Source organism: Hypomesus nipponensis, chromosome 15 (assembly GCF_054491055.1).
Source record: "Hypomesus nipponensis isolate SF chromosome 15, ASM5449105v1, whole genome shotgun sequence".
NCBI classification, from domain to species: Eukaryota; Metazoa; Chordata; class Actinopteri; order Osmeriformes; family Osmeridae; genus Hypomesus; species Hypomesus nipponensis.
In genome coordinates, this window is record NC_140375.1 from 6,458,696 (window position 1) to 6,477,235 (window position 18,540).

General features: G+C 49.4%; 2 protein-coding genes across 2 annotated transcripts; both read left to right on the plus strand.

Moving 5' to 3' along the window:
* Positions 1 to 301: 301 nt before the first annotated feature.
* nherf4a (NHERF family PDZ scaffold protein 4a) lies at positions 302 to 7,108 on the plus strand. The gene is made up of 11 exons (XM_084674576.1): positions 302 to 393; positions 1,833 to 1,860; positions 2,028 to 2,089; positions 2,358 to 2,569; positions 2,712 to 2,916; positions 3,440 to 3,576; positions 3,925 to 4,129; positions 4,746 to 4,942; positions 5,189 to 5,413; positions 5,902 to 6,126; positions 6,409 to 7,108. The coding sequence occupies exons 1-11, from the start codon at positions 378 to 380 to the stop codon at positions 6,448 to 6,450; spliced, it is 1,554 nt and encodes a 517-aa protein (XP_084530702.1). The 5' UTR covers positions 302 to 377; the 3' UTR covers positions 6,451 to 7,108.
* Positions 7,109 to 7,185: 77 nt separating this feature from the next.
* Positions 7,186 to 17,828, plus strand: ube4a (ubiquitination factor E4A (UFD2 homolog, yeast)). Its single transcript, XM_084674921.1, has 20 exons — positions 7,186 to 7,304; positions 8,067 to 8,266; positions 8,565 to 8,741; positions 10,180 to 10,292; positions 10,576 to 10,728; positions 10,822 to 10,981; positions 11,128 to 11,330; positions 11,877 to 12,068; positions 12,285 to 12,618; positions 12,749 to 12,875; positions 12,971 to 13,278; positions 13,695 to 13,827; positions 14,012 to 14,202; positions 14,356 to 14,456; positions 14,626 to 14,739; positions 14,954 to 15,128; positions 15,395 to 15,575; positions 15,852 to 15,999; positions 16,120 to 16,277; positions 16,524 to 17,828. The coding sequence occupies exons 2-20, from the start codon at positions 8,143 to 8,145 to the stop codon at positions 16,657 to 16,659; spliced, it is 3,228 nt and encodes a 1,075-aa protein (XP_084531047.1). The 5' UTR covers positions 7,186 to 7,304; positions 8,067 to 8,142; the 3' UTR covers positions 16,660 to 17,828.
* Positions 17,829 to 18,540: the final 712 nt, after the last annotated feature.

Below are 18,540 nucleotides of genomic sequence, written 5' to 3' on the forward strand. Positions count from 1 at the left end.
CCTATTCCAGCTCCCATCAGCTGTCCAGCATCATAAACCTTGGCTGTGATCATACAGTTACGTAAGACGGCCTCTGGATTGTTGTGATGGATTCTAAACACCTGCCCACACACACGTAAGCACGCATGCAACAAGCACATAAACACACACCCACTCCTAGTCTCAGTTAGTCTTCGTCATTCAGCTAGGCCAGATTAAACATTAAACCCAGGCCCAGTCCACTAGGAGGGAAGTAAAGAAAGAGAGTTGAGACTACCATCTCAGGTCATTGCTTAACAGTCTTTATGCCCCTTCTCTCCTGTGCACCTTGCACCTCGCACAACCCAACACAACATTCTTCTAACCATTACCAGACAGACAGCCAGGGCACCAGCACCATGAAGTACATTGGAGGTAAGGATCCCAATGTCTCCAGTATGTGTGTATTCATGGTGTGTGTGTGTGTGTATTCACGGTATGTGTGTGTGTTAAGAGTGTGTATGTGTTTTTAATGACACCACATACTGTTAACAGCAATGGTTGAAGACATAAAGGCAGGACAAGTATTTGATTTGTTTACACAGAAGACTGAGTTAACTCAGTTCAGAAAGGATTTGTTTCACACTTTAAGCAGAGGATAGTCAGAGACAGTATGGTTATGGGTTTGATCAGGGTACGACTAATATGGAGTTGATATGTAGCCTTCATCTGTGGTCATCGTTATGAGGCTGGGGTTTTGTCAGGACATCAAGTGTCAACACTGGCTCTGCTGCTCTGAGGTAAAGGCTGATAATGAGAGGTGGATGTGATGAAATGTTCACTGTAACAATCTAGTTCTGGACTCATTCGTGCCACTTAGTTCTCAGGACCCAACCCTGTGCTGTCTCAGAATCTCACAGTACCATCAGTGCTGAGCAGGGTGGATTTCTCCACCTATCTAGAACCTGAGATAGAAGCTTCTGTTCCTGCAGAAAAGCGTCAGTCAGCAGATACCAGGAAACATGAGCTGGAAGATATTTACTTTTACAGAATGACAGCCTCGCCTTCTCTGCGGACCTGTTCCTGCCGTGTAGGGTGTGTGTGTGTGTGTGTGTGTGTGTGTGTGTGTGTGGTGTTATTTGTGTCTGTGTGTGGTGGGTGCGTGTGTGTGTACAATTGAGCTGGGAAGGAGGGGAGGAATTCTATACACAAATGAGAAATGCCTGAAACCATCCAGGCATGCTGCGAGTCCCTTCCCTGCTACAAGCTAAAGTTTAGCCTAGTCTGATGGGATATTACAACAGGACACATGAAGCCCGGTGTCTCAACCAGAGGGTGACATGTGGAACACATGGAACAGTAGCAGCGTGGATCTTTGCAGGTAGTGTTTTGTGTTTTTCTTGGGAGTCTAGTTGTATTGGTGATCTGTGCTCTGCCAGCGTTCTATTCCGTGCGTCGGTGCATTACAGTGAGCGGAGCAGGAAATACAAGGCTGACCTTAGCACACCAGGGCAAGGTGAAGGGTGAGGGGAGGAGGGGCTAACGGGTCCCTCGGCAGGGTCTCCTGTGACGTCCTTGCAGCCTGACGGACATTCCTCTGTTGCTAAAAAGAGAGATGATTGATCAGACTGACCAGGTCAGCCTGCTGATGAGGTAACGGAAGAAAAGGAGGAGGACAAAGACAAAGAGGAGGAGGAGGAGGAGGAGGAGGAGGAGGAGGAGGAGGAGGAGGAGGAGGAGGAGGAGGAGGAGGAGGAGGAGGGAAAAACAGGAAGCGATGGTCATGTCCAGTTCGGAGAGGCAATCGGAGGGAGGAAGGTGGATGTGGTTGTAACCCCAGTAGTTATGTCTGACTGCATCTGTTATCCTTACAGGTGTGGACAATGACATGGAGTTTCCGCGGTAAGCTCTGTCAACATCCTCATCTTGTTTCCATGGGCCCTGAAGGGAAACTATCTACACAACAGCAAACACGATCTATCTAATCTCTTCAGGTGAAGCCAAACATAATGTTGTCATTCATGAAACTAAGCCTAACTAATTCCTGTTTTACCTTTTCCTCTCTGTAGATTCACCTTTAACCCTAAGGAGGGCATAGACAACCCAGCACTGGTTATATCTGATGATCCAGGTATGCTGAACTGGCATGACGAGGACTCAAGGATGGCCACGGATAGACTGCTTGTCTTTGATAGCATCTCCACCACCAAGCCAGTCTAGTCTATTCTACAATAGTCCAGTCTAGAATAGTTCAGTCCAGTCTCGTCTAGAATTGTTCAGGGTAGTCTAGTCGAGTCTAGTCTAGTCTAGTCCATTTCCGTTCAGTCCGGTCTAGTCTTCTCTAGTCCTGTCCAGTGGTCCAGTCCAATGTGTCAGACCATGTCTTCCTTCCTCCTCAGAGCCAGACCGGACCCCGGTGCCTCGGTTATGCCAGCTGAGCCGTCAGGAGGGCCAGAGTTTTGGGTTCTGCCTGAGGGTGGAGAGGGACCGGAGGGGGTATATAGTCCGGCAAGTGGGGCCCTGGAGCCCCGCAGGGATGAGCGGCCTCAGGGACGGAGACAGACTGCTGGAGGTCAACGAGGAGTTTGTAGAAAACATGGAGTTTTTCAAGGTGAGGATGTGAATGAGAAGTGGTTCTTCCCACAGGTGACAATCAGATTGGCGTCCATAGGATGGAAGGAGGCGCCCAGAACAGAGTCATTGGAGCACTGGAGGGGAGGGGAGGATCTCACTCCTCTGGTTTGGGTTGCCAGGTGATCCAGAAGGTCGAGTTTTGCGGTTTGCAGCTGGTCCTGCTTGTTCTGAAGGAAGAGGAGTACGAAGAGGCTGTGTCCAGGGGGCTGGATCTGCAGGCTCTGGCCAGGGAGCACCGAGGGGAGGGTTGTTCCAGACCCAGACTCTGCCATGTCACCAGAGACCCTGTCCTGGGCCTGGGCATCAGCCTCACCCCTATAGAAGGTAACAGCTGGTTCTCCATCTGAACTCTGACAGAAATCGAGTGTCCCACTGTCCTGTATGTATTCGATGTTTCCCTGCTGCCACACACCTGATTCAAACTAATGGGTAGTTATCAAGCTATCATATCCTGCAGAAGCCAGATAACGACAATTCATTTGAATCAGGTGTGTTGGAGCAGGAAAACATCCACAATATTCAGGACAGAGGGCCCTGAGGACCAGGGGCCTCGTTTATAAACTTTATGTACACACAAAAGAATGTGCACGCCATTTCCAACACAAACTTTGGGATTCCGAAAAAAGAAAACGTAATCTGAGAAAATGCGGTTCTCCACACATACTTTGACCCATGCGTATTCACAAAACTAGAAATGGGAAACCGCACAATGTTTTATAAATCAAAATATTTTTGTGCGGACGCACTTTCTGTATTTTACCAAACTTTTATAAATGAGCCCCCTGGGTGGAAGACCACTGATGTTCTGGCTGGCCCCTTATGACCCTTGACCCTGTGGGTGTCGCAGGCCAGAGAGGCAGGTATATGCTAAGCCCAACGAGCAATGGGCCGTCGGAGAGGGCAGGTGTCCACAGCGGAGACAGGCTGGTGTGGATCAACGGCGCCATGGTATCCACTCTCACACACTCCGCCCTCAACAGAATGGTACGACCCTCAGACTTAACCTCATCATAAATGAGCTATATGCATTTGGTCCCTCCAACCTTAAGTGTGTCAAGAGTAAAAATTGGTGGATAAATATACGAGAGGGTTCAGACACAGCTATGTCAGGATGCCCACCATGTTAGATTACTCATTACTATTTAAACTACTAGTACGTGTTTTACACCTTTCTGATTTAGGCCTGTTATAGTCTTCAGAACCTACTGTATGCATTTTATGCTTTTACTATTTAACAAATGACAAAACAGTCTATTCCGCAAGTCGTTAACTATTGATGCCTGCAGATGAGTTCATCCATATTTCCTTATTCTCCATGTTTTCCTCCTTCAGGTGAAGAGAGGCAGTGACTCTGTGACGTTGCTGGTGATCGATGCAGAGAGTGAGTCCAGCTACGCCAGACGGAAGCTGGCCGTCCAGCCCTGTCTGGCGGAGCCCCACCACCTGCCTCACAGACCCAGGACCATCCACCTGACCATGGGGGCCGACGGCTACGGCTTCCTGCTGCGCCAGGAGAGGCTGCCTTCAGGACGTATCGGTGAGAGTCTGTACACACACACACTGGCCTGCCCACACACTGGCCCGCACACACACAAGCAGGCCCACACACTTTACATTTACATTTACATTTACATTTAGTCATTTAGCGGACGCTCTTATCCAGAGCGACTTACAGTCAGTACAGGGACATTCCCCCCGAGGCAAGTAGGGTGAAGTGCCTTGCCCAAGGACACAACGTCATTTGGCACGGCGGGGATTCGATCCTGCAACCTTCAGATTACGAGCCCGATTCCCTCACCGTTGAGCCACCTGACTCCCCCCCTTTACACTCTACACTTCACACCCACTCTCATTCTCTCTCACACACAGTCACTCTTTTCCTCATATACACACACGCACACACACTCATACAGCCTGATCCTGGTTCCCAGAACCCACATTCTGAGTGAATGATTACAATGGACTTTCACTCGGTCTTACGTAGAATGTTTACTATTAACTCTGGTATGCTAAGTGACCGTTTTTTTATTGTGTGGGTTGAGACCTCAAGGTGGTAATACCATGGAAAATAATTTCTGCCTATCACTCACACACGCACACTCAGACACACAAACACAACTAACTGTTGACTGTGTGTTGGCAACTGGCCCCAGTCCATTTCCTGCGTGAGGTGGATGCAGGGAGCCCGGCGGAGGAGGCGGGGATGCAGGACGGCCAGCTGCTGCTGGCGGTCAACGGAACGCCATCAGAGTGCCTGGAGCACGAGGACATCGTGCGCAGGATCAGGAAGAGCAGCCCGAGGGTCAGCCTCACCTCCATATCACTGAAGGGTCGACAGTTCTACACCCAGGTGAGAGCTGAATATACTTCCAATCAGGTGAGGGCTGGAGAGACCTTCACACTCTGGTGTCTGAGGGGGGTCATTGAGCAGAGGCTTTCTATCCAAAGCAACATACAAATATTAGTGCATTATCAACGACTGTTCAGAACAGTAAAAGTTCATGTTAGTAACATGTGCAGTAGTGCCTTCACACATCTCCTGGTTCTATAAACAAAGAGATAAATATGACCTCATGTGTTTCCTGTCTTCCGTCAGCTGGGCCTTCCTCCCCTGCTGTTCCACGAGGACCAGGTCTCTCCTGGGAAGCAGGGGCTTCAGAGGTCGGCATCCCGCTGCTCTCAGCTGCTCAACGGGCATTGTGCACCGGCCCACAATGCATCTCTGCCCTGCCCCAGACTCTGCGTCCTACAGAGAGAAGAGTCAGGGTTCGGGTTCCACCTGGGCTGTGTCCAGCATGAGCCAGGCACCTTCATTAGCCAGGTACTGCTCCAGCCCTTCCTAAACCTTATCTAGTGTGAGACAGTGCGAAACAGTGCGAGGGCGAGCGCGACAGCGCGAGAGAAAGAGACATGCAGAAATGGCAAAATCCAGTTTCTAAGTGTGCCTAATAATGTCAGAATAATTTTACATCTAGTCATTTAGCAGACGCTCTCATCCAGAGCGACTTCCAGTAAGTACAGGGACATTCCACCGAGGCAAGTAGGGTGAAGTGCCTTGCCCAAGGACACAACATCATTTGACATGGCCGGCAATTGAACTGGCAACCTTCAGATTACTAGCCTGATTCCCTAACCGCTCAGCCACCTTACTCCCATTTTGGTAGTAATGCTTAAATAGTTATCCTCCGTCAAGTCTAAAGTCAACAACTCTCCATACCGACCAGCTTCTGTTTACTCCCTCATTCCTGTAGTTGCCGGTGTGTAAATGAGGTTGGGATGTTTGGCTGCAGTTTCATGTCTGTCCTGTAGGTGGTACCAGGGAGCTCTGGACAGCGTGCTGGGCTGTGGGAAGGGGACGTGCTGGTGGAGGTAAATGGACAGAATGTGGAGGAAGAGTATTTCAAGGAGGTGGTGCTGATGATAAAGCACAGTGACTCGTCTCTCCGGATGCTGGTGGTGGAGAGGTCAGGGTACGAGCAGCTCAAGAGGACTGGTCTGCCTATCACAGCTGGCCTCATCATTCACAGTGCTCAGGTAGAACGCACACATGCAGACACAAACAAACACACACATACCCACGCACACATAAACAGATAGACAAACACAGGTGCACATTTTCTCACACACATCCATACACTCTCTTTCTCTCTCACACACACAGAAACACAAGTACAAGTACACGTGCACACACACACTTTCTCTTTCTATCTCTCTCACACAACACACAGTCACTGTATTTCTCTCTCACACACACACACTCTTCCAAAGCTTACTTTTGGTTTCTGAACAATCTTTCTTATCTGTCAATTGTTGCAGGTAAAAGAGAATTCTGAGAAAATCACCATTGCTTCCTTATGATTGGATGTTAAGAAGCAACTTCACCTTAATTATCATCGTCATGGTGAACACCCTAGCATCATCCATCATTGGACCAAATGTATCAAGATATCAAGGCAGCAACCAATTTCACACTGAAGACTTACATTAGATGTATAACTTACAGGAAGGGTGGACTTGATCCATGTATGCCAACCTCTCAGTACAACTTCACTGGAGAGAGACTGGGTGGTGAAAACACTTAGTGGCTGTAGTGTCTGACACTGTTTTCCTGTCCATCCCTCCTCCTCCTCTCTTCATCTATTCTTCTTTGGAAACTGCCTACTGTGTGCTGCTAAATAATAGTTTAGACCTAATTTGACCCAAGCCGTTTATACATTGTTTATAATTATTTGTGTCTCAGGAGTCTGGGATGTGGTAACATGAGTGAGCACTGACATGGTTTTAAGGATTTTTGATTTTTGATAATTGTTTAATCTTCGCACTGATTTACCAAGGCCATTCATGGTTATGGATATGCATCATTTCAAAAGCCATGCAACTGAATACAAATTTGCCCTATAATGTGATTTTAAAGGGAAATATCTAATGTTGTGTGATATGATTTTGTATACGTTATTTGTGTCATCTTTCTAAATTATATTCTTCCATGGTTGTATTAAAAATACATTTTAATTCACATGGGGTCCTTGTATTTGTCACATTTTGGGTTAGGGTTTATGGGAACTTGAGGAGCCGAGCAGAAGCCATAGGCAGAGGAACGGCTCCTGTCGTCTACTGATGACGTTGACCCATCTGTGTTTACTGTGAGCCTAGCTACGAGGATTTCGCAGGGCAGCAGTTCTGAAACTAACCTGAAAATATCCAACAACCAGGTATGACAACATGCTTGTTGTTGAATTGATATATTCTGAGCTATTAGTGTATGCAATACAGTAACGTAAACTGATAGAAAATACGTAATGTCCAAGTCACATATAAGTACCCAGCTAGCTAGCACTAGCTAGTTTAGGCAGACAAGTACCTGGCTAGATAGCTTTCGCTAATGGCTGCTTCCTGGCATACTAGACGTGTTAGCTAGCTAGCTAATGTGTCAATTTAAACCCGATAACTTTCGGACTTAGTTAGCTAAGATTGTCATCCTCTTTTTTATGCAATGACAAATGCATATTCATGGATTTTATTCATTGATGACAAGTTAGCACATCGAGTTGGCCTTAGTTTGTGGGACACATTTTAGCTAACGTCAGCTTAGTAAGATAGCTAGAACTACGTAGCCAGGTAGCTAACACGTTGGGTAGTTAGCTACAGTAAGCTAGAACGATCTGACAGCTGTCACGAATGCCTGCTATGTTACCCGTTAACCCAACAATCACCTAATTTTAATGTTACTAATTGTTTTAAGGAACTACAATGATTACTGCAATACTTCCCAGCTCCATTTTAGCCAACTAGCTTTACTTAAGGCAGATAAAATCCAGTAACGCCCATTTCTGTTCGTCTAATGGTGTCAACGAACCGGTGATAAAGTACCGCCAGTGTAGTTGTCTGTCAAGCGTGCACATCTTAGTAGAGAAGGGTTCTCAACCTGTTGTTACTAGTGATGTCTGAGGCGTGCGTGCTGCGTGTGTATACAGGCCGGTGCAGACCAATACAGACGGGTGTGACTCAGTAGTCCCTGTGGATGGGGTGAGTGGCTGGAGCTCCAGTGAGATGACTGACCAGGGAAACAACAATCAGAATATCTCCCGGAACCCCTTCGCTGCTCTCTTCAGCTCCCTGGCCGATGCCAAGCAGTTTGCGTCGGGCCAAACTCCCCAGCAGCATGCAGAACCCTGTAAGTCATAGAGCAGCAGCCCTGATGGTCCCGGGATAGGGATAGCTCAGTAGTTGGATAAGTCAAGCATCTGCTTAATGAATACATTTAAAAATAATATTATATTATTATATTCATATTATTATTATTATAATATAAAAACCCAATAACATTGTCTAAATATACAGTACAGTATACACACAGATACATTGTTCAGATCTTTCCTTACTATGATGTCAGCCAGCAGATATCATTTGCGTTGGCTGACATCATAGTACCCTGAATGGCTTATTCTGATAATCGTCTTCCTTTGTTACAGCGGAAGACTCGGGGGAGAGCCATTCAGAGTCGGAGAACTCTGTGAGCGACAGCATCGAGGACAACGATGACTCGGTGGCGGAGATCAGCCGGTCCTTCCGCTCGCGGCAGGAACTCTGCGAGCAGCTCAACATCAATCACATGATCCAGAGGATCTTCCTCATCACCCTCGACAACAGTGAGTCACCGCTCCAGCAGAGGAGCTTGCAACGAGGTGGAAGTCCCTGTGTTGTGTTCTCCGGGGAGACACGCTCACTTCTGTCAGGGTGGAGGCATGGGGTCTCTAAAGATGTGTCTCTGAGCACACTCAAAGCTCATGCAAGCCATGCAGCCCTACACAATAGACTTCCTGTGTCGTTTCTCAGGGCCAGTGACAGGCAGGAGTAACGGCTTGCATCACTCCTGCTCAGACTGCTTTGGTCGACCCACTGAGGGGCACACACACACACACACACCTGTGCAACTTGAACAGTGATTATTCATCACCACTAACAAGCCCCTGTTGTCCTCTTGTAGGCTGATGGACAGCCCCTCGCGGCCTCCTGTTCTCTATTAGTCTGCTGGAATAGATTAGTGTCGGAGAGATGAACTGAGGAAGGGTGGAAAAGGGGGTTAGGGAGGGGAAGAGGTGGAGGGGTAAGAGGAAGAGAAATGGAGAGAGAAGAAGAGGAGGGGTGGGATGAAGGAGGGGCGTGGGGAGATGAGGAGTCACGCTCGCTCCCTCTCTCCTTTGTGTTTTGCTTAAGAGAAAAGCTCCTGCTTAAATGATTATAATGTACAAAAGTAATGCAAGAAAAGGGGACAGAAGATAAGAGGAGGGCGAGGGGGAGATAATGGACAGGAGAGGAGAGGAAAGGGGTGAAGCCTTGTGTTGGGCCCAAGAGAGTCCCCCCCCCCTCCTCCTCCTCCTCCTCCTGCCAGCTCCCCTCACCCCGCCCCTCTGATGGAGGGAAGAGAGAGTGATTGACGGAGCTAGAGGACATCAAGCCTCTGACTCAGAGTTGATGTCATCAGGAGCTCATCCTCACTGCTCCCAGAGCCCTGCCCACCTCCCCCTCTCGTCCTCCACCACATCATCTCTGGCAGTGACGGGAAGAGCGGGTGATATAGATTAGGGTAGCTTACTGGTATCTACCTCAAGCTAAGCCTCACCGTAGTGTAGAGTGCGACCTGATTTCAGTCTGCTGCCGGCCCTGGATGAGTCAGCCAGCCTTGCCCAGCAGATGGATGATAGATAGTGATGATGGTGATTATGATGCGCAGAGCTACTGCTGTCCTGGAGATCCTCATCACAGATGAGTTCTTGTTTTGTTTGCTGCTAACCCAGAACTCACTGGCAGCCCATCAGGGCAGGGCTGATCATGACGTCTTCATGTGGCAGCTTCCTGTACACTTGCTGTATTGTTGAGGGCTTGAGAAGTAAACAAAATCATCGGTTCTTTCAATGTCTTTTATATATTTGTGTTCCTCTTTCAGTTTCAGGTGACACAGGTCATGATAATGACATATTTGATGTTGTTATTGATTCATAGTTCCGTTGAGCTTGTTGTGTCTTTGTGCGAACTGTTGGTTGAGCTTCCTGCTGTAAGCAGCTGCCCCCCCCCCCCCTCCCCCAGGTGACCCCAGTCTGAGAGGGGGGAACGGCATCCCCCCCCGCTGTGTGTACCTGGAGGAGATGGCTGCCGACCTGGACGGACAGGACTGGCTGGACATGGACAACATAGAGCAGGTACACATGCCCTCATGCACTCCACAAACCTCTCTCTCTCTCTCTCTCTCTCTCTCTCTGTCTCCCTCTCTCACTAGCTCTCTGGCTCTCTCTCTCCATTCTTTGTTTTGATCTCTTCCCCCCTCTCTCTCTCTCTTTCTCAGTTGCTCTGTCACGCTCGCTCCTTCCCTCATCACTTCTCATTGTGTAATCGGCAGACTGCAACACAGTGAAGTGGAGATGATGTGGTACCTGTCCTAGCTATCTGTGACCACCCCCCCCTGCTGCCCCTCCCCCCCTCCAGGCTCTGTTTAACCGCCTGCTGCTGCTGGAGCCAGGGAACAACCTGATCTACATGACGTCCTGCAGCACGGTCAACCTGTCAGCTGACCGCGACGCCGGAGAGAAGTCTGCCATTCCCTACCTCTTCGCCTGCTACCAGAGGGCCAAGGAAGAGGTGGGGCACACACAGTTAAACACACGCACACCCACACACACGCACACACACACTCTCCTCAGCTCATCCCTGTTCCTGTCCTCCTTGTTCCAGGTGACCAAGGTACCAGAGAAGATGCTGCCCAATGCGGTGCGCTGTAAGAACCTAGCCGTGTCCAACGCGCGCACGGTCCTCCTCACGCCGGAGATGTACGTCAGTCAGAACATCTATGAGCAGCTGCTGGACCTGCTGTTGGAGGGCGTCCGCAGGGCGCGTAGGTTCTCTCTCTCTCTCCTCCTGCTCGTCCCTCCTCTCTCCCCTCGTACTCTCTCCTCTTCACTCCTCTTCCTCTTCTCCTCTCTCCCCTCCTCTCCTGACTGGTAAAATTATCTGTGTGTGTGTGTGTGTGTTCTGTCCCAGAACCAGAGGAGGTGGTGGAGTTTGTGGAGGAGGTGATAGTCGGCCTGCTGGCAGACCAGGAGGTGCGTACGTTTGCGGAGGTGGTGGTGCCTGTGCTGGACATCTTCCAGGGGAGGCTGAAGGAGCTGGACCTGTGCCAGCCTCTGTTCTACTCCTACCTGGACATCCTGCTCTACTTCAGCCACCAGAAGGACATCGCCAAGGTCAGCCCCCACCCCAGGGAAGAGTTTGCTGCACACAGCCGATTTTTTAATTAAGTCTGTCAGATGCTCACTACACAGATACTTTTTTTAAATGTTGTATTAACTCTGATTGTCATAACGTACTAAACTCCTCACAGGGAGAGGCCAACACACACACACACACACACACACTTTTATATGAACTTGTATGTTGATATTGCTTGTACACACCAAACTATGCTGGAAGATGTGGTTCAAGGCATTCAGTCTACACACAGTGGTTACTTGTGTGGATATATAGCCTCTGTCCTCAGAGGAGCTGTTAGCAATTTTCATCTCACTTTAACTGACCTTTTCACCTAAACTGTTTTACCTCCCTCCATTCTCCACATTCATCTCTCCATTCCACTGCCCTCTTTTCTGTCTCTCTCCTTCCCCCTTAACTCCTCCTTCCTTACCACTCTCCTTCTCTCCTTCCCTTCTTTCTTCCACTCTCTTTTCCTCTCTCCTTCACCCCTCCCGCCTTCCCACTCCCACCCACCTTTTTCTCTCCCTTCTCCTTCTCAGGTCCTGGTGGAGTACATCCAGCCTAAGGATCCCAGCAACGGGCTGCAGTACCAGAAGACCCTGCTGGGGGCGGTGCTGAGCGTGTCGTGCCTGCTGAAGACCCCCGGGGTGGTGGAGGGACACGGGTACTTCCTCAACCCCTCCAGCTCCAGCCCCCAGGAGATGAAGGTGCAGGAGGCCAACATACAGCAGGTGAGGTTCCTGTCCTCTGGTATGTTCTCTGTTGGCCTTGTTTGTTCTGTCTGCTGGGCTGAGCTTTCAAGACGTTGTAGTCTGTTGGTCAAAATAATTGCAATTACAATGAAAGTCCAGGAAATCTTGAAAAAGCAAGAATGTATTTGGTCTAGTGACTGACCCCTGACCTCTGACCCTCTGTCCCTGCCCTGGAACTCCTGTCCTGTGTTCCAGTTCATGGGTCAGTTCCATGACAAGCTGCACCAGATCCTGAAGAACCTGCTCCAGCGCTCTGGGGAGACGCGACACCTCCTTCTCTCCTGGTTGGGCGGCTGTCTCCAGGCCAATGCCGGACGCACCAAGATCTGGGCCAATCAGATGCCGGAGATCTTCTTCCAGATGTACGCCTCTGACGCCTTCTTCCTGAACTTAGGCGCCGCCCTCCTGAAGCTTTGCCAGCCCTTCTGTCGGCCGCGCTCGCCCAAACTGTTGACCTTTAACCCCAGCTACTGCGCCCTGAAAGAGCTCAGCGAGGAGGAGAGACGCAACCGCAATGTACATGCCCGGGGTAAGTGTGTGTGTGTGTGTGTGTGTGTTAGTGTTGAATGCACTTGTGGGTGTGGTGAGAGTTTTGAGTGTGTAAAGCAATCTCGCTGGCTCTAAGACTTGTGTGTGTGTGTGTGTGTGGTCTACTCCAGGTCTAGATAAGGAGACCTGTTTGATCCCTGCTCTGCCCCAGCAGCCGGTGGAGTATGCCCAGTCTTACAGCCTGCTGACGGAGAACCTCATCCTCACCCAGCTCACCCTGCACCTGGGCTTCCACAGGTAACACACACCTGGGCTTCCGCATTTTGGAATACCCGTGTGTACGTTCCTACAACAACGTTTTGACTCCATGGCGTGTGTGTGTGTGTCTCCAGGCTCCACGACCAGATGGTGAAGATGAACCAGTCCCTTCACCGCCTCCAGGGGACGTGGCGAGAGGCCCAGCTGGCGGGGGGCACGGTGACGGAGCAGCTCCGGGAGCAGTTTGAGCGCCTGATGACGGTCTACCTGTCCACCAAGGCTGCCGCCACGCAGCCCGCCATGCTGCAGTGCTGCCTCAACCTGCAGGCCTCCACGGCTGCCCTGCTGGTGCAGCTGGGCCTGGACAACCAGGGCCCGGAGCACATGCCCCTCAACTTCCCCCTGCTGCCACTCAACAATAACATGCTCTGCTGTGTTCCTGGTGGGTATCTTTAGCTTTTTTTTTCTCTTTCTCTCTCTCTCTCTCTCTCTCTCTCTCTCTCTCTCTCTCTCTCTCCCTCTCTCTCTCTTTACTCTTTCCTTCTCTCTCTCTCTCATTCTCTCTCTCTTTACTCTTTCCTTCTCTCTCTCTCTTTCTCTCTCTACTCTCTCTCTCTCTCTCTCTGCCTCTCTCTCTTTCCCGTTGTCTCTTTTTCCTTCTTCATCCCATCCCCTCCGTCTCTTGTTCTCCGCTGTCTCTCTGCCAGCCTTCTCCCTTTCCTCCTGTCTCCTCCAACCGTCTTCCTCGTCTCTCGTCTCCTCCATCCCTCCTGCCCTGCCCAGGGCGTCTGACAGGGCTTGTGTCTGCGCAGCCCAGGTTTCTGAATCCAAGGTGGTTCTGTTCTGCATGTTCCTCAGAGTTCTTTGCGGAGAACCTGGGAGATTTCTTCATCTTTCTGCGCCGGTTCGCTGACGAAGTCCTGGAGTCTTCTGCTGAGAGCCTGGAGCAAGTGCTTAACTTCATCACTGTCTTCATGGGCAACGTAGAGAGGTGAGGAGGTGGAAGGCAGGAAGAGAGGGAAGGAATGGGAGGGAGAAAGGGAAAGAGATCAGAGAACAGATGTAGACTCTGAGCCAAAACAGAGAGGGAGAAAGAATGAGAGAAGAACCCATCATCTTCCCACTGAGGTTAACCATGTTCTCTGTTCCACCTGGTTCCCTTGTTCTCCCTCCAGGATGAAGAACCCTCATCTGCGGGCCAAGCTGGCAGAGGTCCTGGAGGCTGTGATGCCGCACATGGAACCCGTGGCCCCAGGCACGACTCAGCCAATCATGTTTCAGCGGGAAAGGGTGTTCTGCTCCTATCGCCACGCCCCCAACCTGGCCGAGGCACTCATCTCTGTGTTCGTGGACATAGAGTTCACTGGTGAGGCAGGGGAACTGTGTGTGTGTGAGAGAGAGAAAGAGACTGAGAGAGTGCAGTGTATGAAAGTATTCCTAGACCTGGACAGTCATATGAAACTTCTTCTCTTGTCCCCGCTCCCCCCCCCCCCCCACACACATACACACACACACACAGGTGACCCCCACCAGTTTGAGCAGAAGTTCAACTACCGCAGACCCATGTACCCCATCCTCCGGTACATGTGGGAGAAGGAAAGCTACCGAGAGAGCGTCAAGGTTAGACAACTCCACACGCTGACATAATGCTCACATAATAACACTAACACAATAGAACTTAGTACTATTAGAATAGGCTTAGTACTCATGCACCCTGTGGAAGTCAACAGAGCATGCACCCTGTCATGCACCAGTGTGCTAACTGTGTGTGTGTGTGTGTGTGTTCCAGCGCCTGGCTGTGTACGCGTCTGAGAACCTGGAGGCCATGAACCCTCCTCTGTTCCTCCGGTACCTCAACCTGCTGATGAACGACGCCATCTTCCTTCTGGACGAGGCCATACAGGTCAGAACCACTCCTCCAGCTCTCTCCCTCCATTCATCGCCTCCCCATACACACACCATGCTTTTCCCTTCTTCCAGGCCATGGCCGAGTTATGTTGTCATCAAGACCCGGGCTGACCTTGTAATGATTGGTTTGCGTCCCTGTCAGTACTCCTAATGCTGCCCCGTTATTGGTCCTCAGCTCTGTCTGTGTTCACGTCCTATGTCCTTGTCAGTATCTGAGCAAGATCAAGCTGCTGCAGCTGGAGAGGGACCGTGGCGAGTGGGAGGGCCTAGCGCCGGACGCCAGGAAAGAAAAGGAGTCCAGCCTGCAGATGTTTGGTCAGCTTGGACGCTTCCACAACATCATGTCAAACGAGACTATCGGGACTCTGGCCTTCCTCACCTCTGGTACGGAACTCTCGAGAAGATGAACCCTACTGAGCTTAGAGAGACCCAGAGAAAGCCTTCCAGTCTTGAAGGAGACCAGCTGAGCTGACTTGGGGTTGGAATCCCATTGTAGCAGGGTGGTTAGAGTATTTTTGTGGAATCCTGTAGTATTGTATGCTATGGATGTAAGATGCTGTGATAATGTTGTGTTCAAAGGATGTTGAAATAGGATGTGTCTGAGCTCTCACTCATCCATCTTTATCTCTCCTCCCCCTCTCTCCCTCCAGAGATCAAGGGGATCTTCGTTCACCCATTCCTGGCTGAGAGGATCATCTCCATGTTGAACTACTTCCTGCAGCACCTGGTGGGGCCAAAGATGGGGGCCCTGAAGGTGAAGGACTTCAGCGAGTTTGACTTCAAACCCCAGCAACTGGTCTCTGACATCTGCACCATCTACCTCAACCTGGGGTACATGCTCTACAAACACACTTAAGCACGTACAAAGTCACACACGCACACGCACACACACAGACTCACACATACTCTCTCTCCTAATACAAACTCACTCACATCCTCCCTCACGAACATGCACTCTCTCACACATGTCAACTCACCCACACACACTGGTTCTCCCTACCCCTCATTTGTCCTCTCACCTGCAGCTGTTCCAGATACAGTAGGTATCCCATACTCCTTGGCTCTCCATAACCTGTCTGCCGTCTTGTATTCCTCGTCATGTCCCAGGGATGAGGAGAACTTCTGTGCCACGGTGCCTAAAGATGGCCGCTCCTACTCCCCCATACTGTTCTCCCAGACGGTGCGCGTCCTGAAGAAGATTAACAAGCCCGGAGAGATGATCGTAGGCTTCGGCCTCCTGGCTGACAAGATCAAGGTAGGAGCTGCTGCCATGGTGATGATGTCTGTCTCTGCCCATCTATCTGTCTCGGTGCCTACCTGTCTGTCTCTCTAATCTGCATCCCCACCCACCTGTCTGTCTCCCTCCCCTACTCAGTCTCATGCTGACCGGCAGCAGCAGGAGGAGGAGACATTCGCCGACGCCCCAGACGACTTCCTGGACCCCATCATGTCCACCCTGATGCTGGACCCGGTCTTGCTGCCCTCGTCTAACGTGACTGTGGACCGATCCACCATCGCCAGACACCTGCTCAGGTGAGACACCCATTCTCTCTGTCTCTCTCTGCCTCAGCCAGCTGCCCTGTTACCCTGGGAAGACCAGAGCTCAGCTCCTTTGTCTGTCTCCCTGCCTTGGTAATTGGATCCTTGTCTCCCCCTTTTGAAACTGGATGTAGTGTCAGCCCTCCTCCTGTGAAGTTAGAATGGGGAAACATCATTGGCAGCTGTCAGTGTTGTCAGTGTTGGCTGTAATAGTAAACCGTATGGTGTTGTGCTCCACAGCGATCAGACGGACCCTTTCAACCGTAGCCCTCTCACCATGGACCAGATCAGGCCCAACGAGGAGCTCAAGCAGCAGATCTTACAGTGGCTGGACAAGCATAGGCAGGAGAGGCTGCAGATGGGGCCTAGCGGCTAAGGGATAGCTATGGTTGAAGTTATCTTACTGACTACTTACTGACCCTTCCTCTCCTCCCACTGTGCTCCACCTGCCTCTTCTTCTGCCTGCTGACCTGCGGCCTATAGCTCATATCCACAGACTACTGCTTTGCCGAGAGGTGCACTTGATTTAGTTCTACTCAAAGCGCAATGAAACCAATGGAACAGTCCCGGAGGTGCAAACGGGAGTGGAGATCAAAAGCACCTCAAATACTTGCAGTGTTTGTCCCAGGTCTGTGCCTGCATCCTATCAAGACCACAGTGTAGAAGATGATTCCTGGTGGAGTCAACTGTCGGCAGAAGCTTACGGAACAAGAGGAAGCCTAAAACGTGGATTAGGGCTGCCAGCTTCATTCATACTTTGTTAATACTTAAATACAGAACTCAGTAGCCTACGTTATCATAGTTTTCAGTCTGTCCATACCTCAGCCAGGCACGGTAGCATCTCTATCTTCTTTGCCAAAACACACTTTTTATAATGAAGAGACCGCACTGGAAATGTGGACTGCAGGACCCATAACTGATCAATAGGAGGCTAAAGATACTCTGGTCATGCTGTAAAGTCTTGTCATTCTGTAAAGTTTACATTGAGTCCGAATATACCGCCTTTTATTTGACTTGACATGAGCTCATAGTAAACTGAGCGTTTAAGATGCGTACAGTACATGTTATGCAAGCATAATGTTAGAAATGTGAGGTAAACTGTTCTTTTTTGGCAAGGAAAATTGGATGCCTAAAACCACAAGCTTTTTACAAATTTCACTTGAGTTACATGAGACTTTTATTGACTAATTATTACAAGTTTTTAGGCTACATTGTTGCTTTGTTAGTAAGAGCAGAATGAGTGGGACTGACATATAGGACAGAGTGGTTTGTGTAGTTATAATGAGCCCCAGACAGAACAGTAGGAGTAGCTCAGTTGAGGACACAAGGCAGGAAGTGAAGTGTGAGGATTTTGTATAAATGAGTAGAATGTGTGGGGTATTAAATAAAAAGATTCGTTGGCATGCATTTGTATATTGCATATATACCAACTTAATGATTACCCGGATGAAATTATAATTGAATATTTGTATGTTTTAACTGTGAGACTTTTTGGGAGTGTACATTATGATTAAGAAATAAAAGCAGCGGCGTGTTATAAACCTGGGGAAATGTGGTTGTGAATGCTTCCTGCGTGTGAAGGGGGTTGCCAAAGCACAGACATTTTGCACTGTCTAATCTTGGCCTGTTCAAATCGGCAGTTTGAAGTGACTCGAACATAATGGATGACTCGAATCTAATTTCCTTTGGGTCGTCTTAACAAACATCAACCCCATTTTGAACTACATTAGGATGTGGTCTAAGTCAAATCAAATATTTTTATGGCCATGCAACTGGAGCATGAGTCAGAACTGGTAACTCGTTTTCATCCAAAAGTATTTCGAAACTTATTATTGCTAGTTTACCTACATACATACAGGGCTTTGAAGTCTCACGCATTTGCCGTGCGACTCACGCATTTCAGCCATTTCTCACGCTTTCACGCAACACCTTCCTCACGCATTTCAACAATGTATCACGCTGAGATAAGTAAGGGATAACTCTCCCGCTATATACAATTTATGGACGAGGCGCAGGCATGCTAAAATGATCGTCAGTGTTCAGGTCGGCCGGATTTTTTTTTACCCAAATAATGACAAGTGTGGGAATATCATGCCAAACGTCTGATATAACCTGAAAGCCGTGTAGATAAGGAGCAATACTACTTAAAATACAGAAGCATTTTTCCCGGGATGCTGCATAACAAATAAGCAGTTTATTGTACACTGCATTGACAAAGCATGGTTTAAACATGAATAAAGTATACAATATTTCTTGA

Bases quoted from the DNA above. Each gene is read 5' to 3' on its own strand.
- nherf4a (XM_084674576.1), top strand. The intron at 2,090-2,357 runs GTATGCTGAACT...CTTCCTCCTCAG, and splicing joins GGTTATATCTGATGATCCAG to AGCCAGACCGGACCCCGGTG. The intron at 3,577-3,924 runs GTACGACCCTCA...TTCCTCCTTCAG, and splicing joins ACTCCGCCCTCAACAGAATG to GTGAAGAGAGGCAGTGACTC.
- ube4a (XM_084674921.1), top strand. From the start codon at position 8,143: ATGACTGACCAGGGAAACAACAATCAGAATATCTCCCGGAACCCCTTC. The intron at 10,982-11,127 runs GTAGGTTCTCTC...GTTCTGTCCCAG, and splicing joins GGAGGGCGTCCGCAGGGCGC to AACCAGAGGAGGTGGTGGAG. The intron at 13,828-14,011 runs GTGAGGAGGTGG...TTCTCCCTCCAG, and splicing joins TTCATGGGCAACGTAGAGAG to GATGAAGAACCCTCATCTGC.